Consider the following 10300-nt stretch of genomic DNA (forward strand, 5'->3'; position numbering starts at 1 on the left):
GTGCACTGTGGCGACTGTTGCGAGCGTATTGCGACCGGCCGGCTCGACGTCGTCGGCGGCGGCGGCTAAAGGGGGACAAACCCGACGGTAGCCAATGGCGTGGACACCGGTGCTACGACCACGCCTCCTCCTCCTCCCCCCACCTCGCCGTCAAAAATCCAGCGTTGTTACGCACGAAATATGCGATGCGACAGTTGTGTATTTTACGATAAAATTGTCATCCCTATAATGTAACGTCCCATCATATAATATAACATGTATATTATTGTATATATAGTATACCAGCATAATACGTTTAACATATGAATTATAATATTATATACCATAAATATTACACATTATGATATGTTATACTATGGTTACCTCTATCACGTTTTACCTGTGGGTAGGTACTTGCAGGTACCATATGGTATATTGGTATAATATGGTATACGAATATATGGTTATGCGTATACCGTTTACGGCTGTAGGTACCTATATATTGCAGGAAATTTTAAGGATGAGATAAAAAATACACGCGCGATTTTTATGTACCTATAACTGAAAGAATAAAATATAAAAATCAGAGGACTCTGTCGCACTGTTCTACAGCTGATGGTATAGGTTTCGAGTATTATACGTAGTACATAATATTATAATTATTAATTTATAACACCTGCAGGTCATTGAGTGTATAATATAGGTAGATCACTGTAAATTTTAATAACGACAAACGATGTGTTAAATTTGGATTCAATGATATAAAATATAAATTATTTTGTACCTATATATACATAGACATTGAGTTGATCTCATCTACTTCTAAGGATGGTTTTAAAATAATATATTTATTTTAGGTAGGTACTATGCCTATGTACAGGTACTATCGGTATTCGGTAACTTATTTTCCTTCGTTAATATTTTATATGAACTAACATTTTTGCCAAATATATTATGATTATTATATTATAGCTTTATTGGTAATACCTACTTAAGCCAAATGAGTATATGACATATTTATATATATATATATTATTATTATCAAAAGATACTTCAAATACTATTGTAAATCAGCACGATATATGGTTTCTTGAACCTATATATTATACAGTTTGATTCTTTTATCATTAAATTGCAATCATATTTCAAAAAGTGTTTGACTTTTTTTTCAAAATTTATAGTTTCATAATTTTCTAAAACTGTAAGTATTAGATTTTTATTTTATTTTTTCACCCTTAATTTTAATAAGTAGTGAAATCACTATCAACTTTTGATTTTCAAATGGTAACCTATATATTTAAAATATCATAAAATAGTAGGACTATTTTTTTTTATAAATGTTAACGTTAAAATTATTATTTTTCATTTAACTAACTGTTGGTGAGTATTATATAGCTGTTCAAAGTTGGGTCTTAGATGGTTTGAGGTTTTTAGTTTTTTACTGTTTTAAGGTGTTCTTCCTAAAGGTTATTATGGCTGTAAATAATAATTTGAACGTTAAAATTCATAAAAAAAATAACCCTATTAATTTAACACGTTTTAAATATAGGTTGCCATTTTAAAATCAAAAATTGATAGTGGTTTCACTATTAAATAAAAAGGTGAAAAAATAAAAATGTCATACAGCTTTAGCTATAGTTTGAGAAAAGCATGAAACAAAATATTTTGAAAAAAAAAATGAAATAAAGTTGATACTTAACGAAATAATAAGTGTTTTATGATAACAGAATCATCCTGTATATCCTATAACAGTTTATAAAGTTCATAAGGTATTACAATTAATAAAAAGCACACGTACAAAAATACAAAACAATACTTTCAAATTTTTGAGGTGATTTTGACCAATTTCTCATAAGAATACATGTATGTAACATAAGATTTTTATGTCCATAAAAGCATAAAAAGAAACAAAATTATTTGAAAATTATTTAATGTATAGATAAAATGCTCACAATATAAATGTTCAGTGAAAATTTTAAGTTCCTACAGTATAATAGGCGTAACTAAAACTATAATTTGTTTGTGCGCGCGTGTTTGTGTGTGTAGGCGCGGAAGTGTAAAAACACTAAAAATCATTTATAGAGCACTTTTATATCTCATCATAGGTATTTATAATAATAAATATATTTATATAAACCTGCAACGACCAATGTATAAGGTGAAAGTTAATCGCACATATTACCTTAAACTAAAAATAATTTATGTGATAAAATCTTAAACAAAATCCAATGTGTTTAGCAATTAAATATAATAGAAAACAACAGTGTTTGAATTAGGGTTGGACGCGGGGGGACGGAATTCTCCTTCTTTTTTAATTTTTTTTTTTGCATACCGCCCATTGTATTTATTTGAAACAGAACGCTGGGAACTCAACATTTACTATAGGGAATTTGTAAATCATAAGTTTTTTTGATAGTAACTTTAATAACAACCAGTAGATATAATAATGTCCGACAGACTACAACTGAAAAATGACAGACCTCAATCAACCACATTTCTTTTTTCTTTTTCTTTTTTTTTTTTTTTATTAATTAATCTGCCGCAACAAAGGCCATTGGAAGGTTTATTCATTTGTAGGAGAGGGGAGGAACGGTAGGTTGAAACACGTTTTTTTTTTACACATTTCTTATTGGTTGACTGGTTGAGGCCTTAGAAAATCGAGATTAATTGTGTTGATAAGTTGGTGCACATAAGTATATTAGGTACTTAACGTAAAAATGAAAAGTTACATAAGTGAAGTGTTGCTGGACAGACCTCACGACTACACGAGAATCCTACAAATCCAACAAAAATAATCAGCGAAATTCAGATATGTGACTTGATTTTCGCCTAAATTGAAACAACCATGTCCGCCAAAAATAATTGCAAATCAAATAAAAAAAAAAAATGCGCAAATTATACTGGCTAGTTAGGAAACATTCCACACTAAACCTGGCAAACAAATGGCTTCTATATATAGCTATCATCAAACCGATTTAGACTTGTGGCATACAATCGTGAGGTTGTGCCAGCAAATCAAATATCGAAATTATTCAACGTTGTCAAAATATTGCTCTTCATTATACCATTGTCGCAGACATACCGCGGTAGCACAAAAATGAAGTCATCCATCAATATTTGAAGATGTTACCTATCCAGGACGAAAACAAAAAGTTTGCCAATAAACATGCGAAAGAATTAGATGCACATCAAGGCTGCAACTGCTAACTAACTTTTTGACAACTCGCAAGACTTTATATACCTTTACCCACATATAAATATATTAAAGTAGCTATTATAATTATACAGTGAAACTTCTGGACAGCGGACACTCTCGGTCGCCGAAATTTTGTCCGCTATTTAGAGGAAAACATTTTTTCTTTTTAATAAATAAATAAAAATTCGAAATTCCAGAATGTCTATTTTTCTTTTAGAGTTAATTGTTTTCTTTTGCTGGCCATAGCGCACTACAATGAACGTTCGTATAAACAATACGTATAATAAATTCGCACCACAAACACAACTATAAACGCACATAGGACAATGCATTAATTACAATAATATTTCGTTGACGCGATAATATTTCAATGACTGAACGGATAAGATAAGATTTTCATTTACAGTATAATAATGTACCCATAAGATAACTTAATAATTCAGGTTTTTATTCAGGTATTCCAAAATAATTCTTAATTTAATATAAAAATTACTAATATCAATGTCATAACAGTGTTCGTTATTTAGAGGTTTTCCTATACATAAATAGTGAAAATGTCCCCATTCCCGAAAAAACGTCCGCTTTTTGGAGGTGTCCGTTAAGGGTGGGTTTCACTGTATTACATATTGTTATTATTGATTGATTATACATCCATTATACATTGTATTTTTAAGAACCTCTGAACTCTGGTTGTTTAAACAAAGATGCTTCGGGGAAATAAAAAAAAATATATAATAAAATATAGTAAATATACTATAATATAGATATTTATATAGTATAGGTAATAAGACTGACGTTGAAAGCTTTGCGCCAAACTTTTTTTATAAATTCCAATAAGAAAAATGTAAAACGAATTTTGCATCACACTTTCAAATATTAGGTATTTTGTAAATATTTATCGAATTTCGTAAAAATTTGAACTTCAAATGAAGCAGGTTCTAGATTTTTGACAAATCCAGGAAAATGCATTCAGTAGAATCATGAAAATTTATGAAATATATACGAATATTCTTTTGTAGTCGAAATTGAGTATACTATATTTAGTTTTAATACTTAAGGTTTGAAAATTAAAAAAAATCTTTTAAATGATTAAAATTCAAATTAGGGCGATATTAGATATCCAAACGTATATACGCCTCATAACTAATAACGATTTATTCACAGACGATTTTTCTTATTCTGTTATTATTCAAAATATATTAACCGTGATGGCAACTTAATACATTTCACTAGTAAGATATTACTTAATTTATCATTTTCAATTATTATTATTTATTACAATTATTTTTTTTATTATTATTGTTACATGTATAAGTGTAATATGTAAATAGGTTATAGTTGCACGCATAGAAATTCGAAACAATCACTTTGACTAGTGAAATAAATTAATTTAAATAACGAGAAGCGAAATAGAATGACTTTATTTCAGCAATATGTATAGGTAAATAGGTACGTTATAATTAATAAAATATTCCCGGGAATCGAGATGTACATATACAATATAAGCTGGCGCCTGGCAGACGTTCTTCATCATGTACACTATATATGTACAAAGATTTGTATAATATATATCCATATTATACTATTCGAACAACGAACTTTAATGATTCTATGGACATTTGGACATATCTTTGAAATAAAATTTAACATACATCTGCTACATTGCTACAATGGCTTACTCAGTGATGTTGAATTTGTTTCTTATTTAATTTCATGTTGGTAGGTATAACATGTAAACATTATATTATTTAAAATGATCAAAATTGATATTAATAAGTAAGGGATGGTTAAAAAAAAAATAAGTATAGCGGGCTGTAGGTCAAAAACATAATTTATATTTTATAATATTGTGTAGGTAATTAATATACCTAATTATACTAGGTATTTGATTTATTGAAGCGCTGACTAATCTACAGGTTAAACGCTATACTGTTATAGTAGGTATTATAATACATTGTTAAAATTATATATAGACATAAAGTATTTAATGAATATTATTCATATTGTAAATATTTATGTAGGTACCTAACTACCTTTAGCAGCCAGTGGGAACGATCAATAACAATCACCGATTACATTAGGTATAATATTATAATTGAGTACTTTTTGTTTCTCTTTATTGATACGAAAAAACCAGTGAATGGTGATACCTATCCAAAAACGCAAACCATATTTTTTTCAATAGCATAAAACCATAAAACGAAATGCGTTGTTGTACCTTAGTTAGTAGTGTGATAAAAACACAAAGATAATTTGTATTACCTGATGCAATATTGTACCCGTTGTACAATATGTCAATATATCATTATTTTTCATTTTATTTAGGTAGTTCTTAACAACATTTGAAACGTATACATTAAAAAAAAAAACAGGGTGGGTATACTAAATAAGTAGACACTAGTCAAATTTAAATTTATAAGACAATAACCCCCCCAAACATATTTTAGATTTTGTGTAAACTAAGAAATGTAAATATTGTAGGTCTTACAATAATATTAAATTAAAAAAAATTGTATGTAACACCTTTTATTGATATAGAAAATCTATTATATTTAAATGATTTCTAAATTAAGTATTTCATAAATTTACTAAAATATTTTATTTTACACTAAATAAAATATTTCCCTGAAAATTTTTTTTATATATTTTCTAATTTTAAGTTTAATTTTTATAAAAATGTAAAGTTTAGAAAAATATTTCATTAATTAAAAATACTCACATATTTTGTTTACATATCATCATAACATGGTTAAAAATTCTACTACATAGCTTTGAAATATAAATTAATCCGTTTTTATATTCATATGAATATAACATATATATATGCTATTATAGGGCGGGTTATATAAAGAACAGCATGTAAAGTTTAATGATTGTGTAAAACTATGTTAGTGTTGCATAAAGAAATATTTAATTAATAAATAAATGAATACACAATCAATAATATTACCAATAACATTGATAACTATAATCATATTTCATATAATTAATCAATATGTAAGTTACAGAACCAAAATCCAATCTGTAGTTTACTGGTCCAGTAGTTTGTAATCTACAGATTTACACAGATTATCACTATCGACTTATTAATCAACACCCAATTTTATTTACAGAACCGTTAGTGGTTAATGATGCGATAACGGTTCGGTAAGTCATTACAGGACATTTATGCATTCCACCCATAGATTATAAAAATAATTAATAAAGATGTGTATTTACCAAACAATTCAAATACCTATATTAATACTAGTAAATAATGAGCTTACTTCTTTAGTCATATCAAATATTATTCAGTCAATTTTAATTGTAGTCATCAATAATTATATTCAATAATATGTATAAACTATAAATACATTTAGAAAAGCTCAACATAAAGAAGAAATATTATGCTCTTCAAAAATGGTATTAACTAATATTGATTTAAAAATGCCAAATTGTGTTTTCATTTTTTATTATGATAATATATGTTAATGCTTAATTACATTTCCATAAAAATCAATTGTATAGAAAAGTCTATCCTACTTAAATAATAACAAGAAACAAAGAATATATATTATTACAATGGTGCGCATCTAGCCATTAATTCAGCAGGTAATTTGGACGTTAGGAATTCTAGCTCTTTTCTGCCACCAGTTTTTTGTAACCATCTTTTTTCTTCATAATAATCTAACATATTATTAAATTCTGCAGTAGAGAGTTCTGGAACCATCACTGGAATAAATGGATCAATATGTTCAAATCCCTGAAAAAAATACAGTAAAATAATTATAAGTAAGTAATAATAAAGAATAAAAAAATTATAAAAATGGGGTATTCTAAACATTCTAATGTAACACCCAGCCATTAATGGACATTTGATGAAATTCCTGGGGAGTTGAGCATTATATGTTCATTACACCTATACATATTACTCTATAAGAGCAACTCGCAATTATTAATTTCAACAAGATAATTTACAAAATTTGACATAATAAAAAATTAATACAGTGAAAATTCTTTATAATAAAACTCTTTACAACGAAAAACTTTATATAACGTAAACATGACATACTATTGGTTGGTTTGCTATATAACCAATTAGTCAATTCATTCTTTATAACGTATAGTCATCAACGTAATTTCTAACAATAATTTTGTTTTTTTTTAAACCCTCTTTATTTCCTCTCTTTAACGAAAGAAATCTCTTGGTCCCTTCAGATTCGTTATAAAGAGTTTTCACTGTATATTAATTATCAATTATTCAAACTATTCAATACTATTGAATAACTTAGTTTACTTCGGTATTTTATGAACAAACAAAGCATTTGAATGTGATGTGGATTTTGAAGATTTTACTGTAAACAACTAAATATTTAAAATTGTATTTATTTTCTAATGTAATAATTTATCATTTTATTATAATCTAAAATAACCATAAAAATATTTAAATAATATGTATAATTTCTAACTTTTGTATCAGTACTGCACTACTGTACTATAATCAAATAAAATAACAAACTATCACAACTTTTTTCATAGATATTTTTTTATCGATAGAATTGTTTAGTATAATAAAATAATTATAAAAAAAATACTTTATCTTACTTGTCGGCCAATGAGGTAAATAGGTAAATGAGACTCTCTTCTTGTGTTTAAAGCAGCTCTAGGTGATGTGACTATAACTATGGCACCATTATTCTAGAATACAAAATTGCACAATTGAATATTTAACATAATATATTAAAACAAATGTATATTATAATTTATATTTTTATTATTCAGTATAGTATATAATACCCAATCAGAAAGAACGGCTGATAACCCTGTTTGGACCATAGTGATTTGTTGTGGAGTTACTTTAACCCTGTCTTCTGTTTTCAAATCAGTTTTTTCATTAAAGAATGCATTAAATCCATCTATTGCCACTAACATTTTGCATCTAAAATTATAATAATTGTCAATTTATAGTTTATTTATATATCTATTAAACATAAATATTCATTAAATTACACTAAAAATGATAGATTTTTAAAAAAATAATATATTTTTAATATGTACATTGTATATATTAAAAATGTTTTTAAAATCTAAAATAATATTTAAATTTTTAATTTACCAAATTATAGCGGATAACTCGTCTCTTGAATAGTGGAATAACTAAATATTTTAAGTACCTATTGATATTTAATATTTTTAGTTCAACTGCTTTTTAAAGATACTCAGTCAAATGAAATAAGCATTATTTATTAAAATTGGTTAAGAAATGATAGATTTAAAATGTGTAAAGAAACAACTTAAGTAAATTAATAACTCACATTTGTTCCAATTCAACAACTAGAATCTAATTAGGTGTTTATAAATTTGAATTTAAAATTAATGACTTTTATTTTAACTATGTTTAATTGTTATTGATTAGAAATAGTAAAATAAGACTATATTATCGTTTTTTATTTTATTGAAAATCATTTTTAAAATTTTGTATAAAAATAATAATTTACAAAAATAATTTTGTATGTTTACAGTAAGTCAGTGTACATTTTTATATACTATATATACTAGCTAGCGTTGATTTGTTTTGAAAACACTAAATATCTGTATGTTAAAATTGTGTAACGAGTAAAATTTAAAAAAAAACTGAGTTTTGAGGCTCAACTGTTATAACTTTCTATTTACGCACTTGTATCAACTGTTAAAATATAATATTTATTTACAGTCGCTATAAAATTTATCAAAAATTAAACTATAATAATATTAATGAGGTGAACTTACTTATTATTTGAACAGTGAGCTTTCAACTCATTCAGAAGTATATCCATGCAGTCACATGCATATTTAGCTCTATTTATACCATGTGTAATTAATTCATTTAGTGTAGTTCCTTTGGGTGTAGTTTCTCGCTGACTCCAAACATAATCTTGACTCGTAGTAAGCTAATGAAATAAATAAAAATAAATTAATAAAATGATACAATCATAATTTTTTAATAAGATAGTTACATTGAGTTCATCTAATAAAGTCTTATTTTGATGCATGAAATGTTTTAACCACTGAGCTGCTATTAATGGTATGTCAGCCATGCCATTCTTAGTAGATGACCAGTTGACTTCTTTACGATCATATTTAAGCCATATTGGAACTGAAAAAAATTGTTTTATTAAAAAAATGTTAAAAATGAAAAAAATATAAAATATCAATATACCATAAGGGATGTGATATAAAATGAATTTTGAGCTGTAAGCATAATGGAGTATATGAGCAAGACTGAGTGATTTACCACTACCAGTTTGGCCGTCTATAAATTAATATATTAAGGACAATTTGTTTCAACAAGGTATAAACAATAAAATCAGTAATAGAAACATTATTTTAAAAGGATACACAGTAAATATCGAACAGCTGGTTTTTGAAAATCGGTTGATTTCAAACTGTTAATAATTTCCAACGCTGGCTTTCGTATCATCAAGGCAGTTTCGGCAAACATTTTAGTTTGTTCGGTGAAAGGTTTTGGCATACCACCCGTATGAAATATATTACTAATAGTTTTAGGATCTATGGTATAAAACTTTGATACATCCTGACTGTCATGGTCTCCCTAAAAATGACCATTTTAATTAACAGTGATACAACGATGGTTACAATATACAATATGTGAATGTAAAATTACAAACCGGGTTTTTCTTTTCCGTGCGTGCAGCTTTGGGAATCTGATATTGCGTTTCTTGTTTTACTGCCGCTGTTGCATAATTACAAAGTCGTCTGTACGCTCTCATTTTTACCAAATAAGCCGGCTTTCTAGTGAACGACAAGAATTTCTGTTTGGTTTTCTTGTGGTTTTTTACATTTCACAATGATAACATTAACAACGACAGAAAATGATAATTAATCTGATAAGCATAATGATTTTTATCAAGGTGGGTTGGTAGTTGGTATCAATCCGCTTTGGATTTTGTTTGTATATTTTTTCGACAAAATGAGATTTTCAATAAATTGAGAAACTGATATGGTACTTAAAAAGCATATTTTCATGTAACTAACAAATGAAATAGCTATTATTAATTAATATTTTCATAAACCTCATGCTCATACCAATAAAATATTAAAAACGTTTTTTTTTTTTATTTTTATTTGGGAGTAGGATTTGGACTT

The 10300-nt window shown here is 26.8% G+C and overlaps 1 protein-coding gene across 1 annotated transcript; it reads right to left on the reverse strand.

Annotated features, from left to right (window-relative positions):
- Window positions 1-6595: 6595 nt before the first annotated feature.
- On the reverse strand, window positions 6596-10002 carry LOC113548308 (28S ribosomal protein S29, mitochondrial). Its single transcript, XM_026949117.1, has 8 exons — window positions 9823-10002; window positions 9533-9746; window positions 9354-9446; window positions 9151-9290; window positions 8924-9084; window positions 7952-8093; window positions 7760-7852; window positions 6596-6917 (listed from the first exon to the last, which is right to left on the reverse strand). The coding sequence occupies exons 1-8, from the start codon at window positions 9922-9924 to the stop codon at window positions 6732-6734; spliced, it is 1131 nt and encodes a 376-aa protein (XP_026804918.1). The 5' UTR covers window positions 9925-10002; the 3' UTR covers window positions 6596-6731.
- Window positions 10003-10300: the final 298 nt, after the last annotated feature.

The sequence above is a fragment of the Rhopalosiphum maidis genome, chromosome 4 (assembly GCF_003676215.2).
Source record: "Rhopalosiphum maidis isolate BTI-1 chromosome 4, ASM367621v3, whole genome shotgun sequence".
In the NCBI taxonomy this organism is placed as follows: Eukaryota; Metazoa; Arthropoda; class Insecta; order Hemiptera; family Aphididae; genus Rhopalosiphum; species Rhopalosiphum maidis.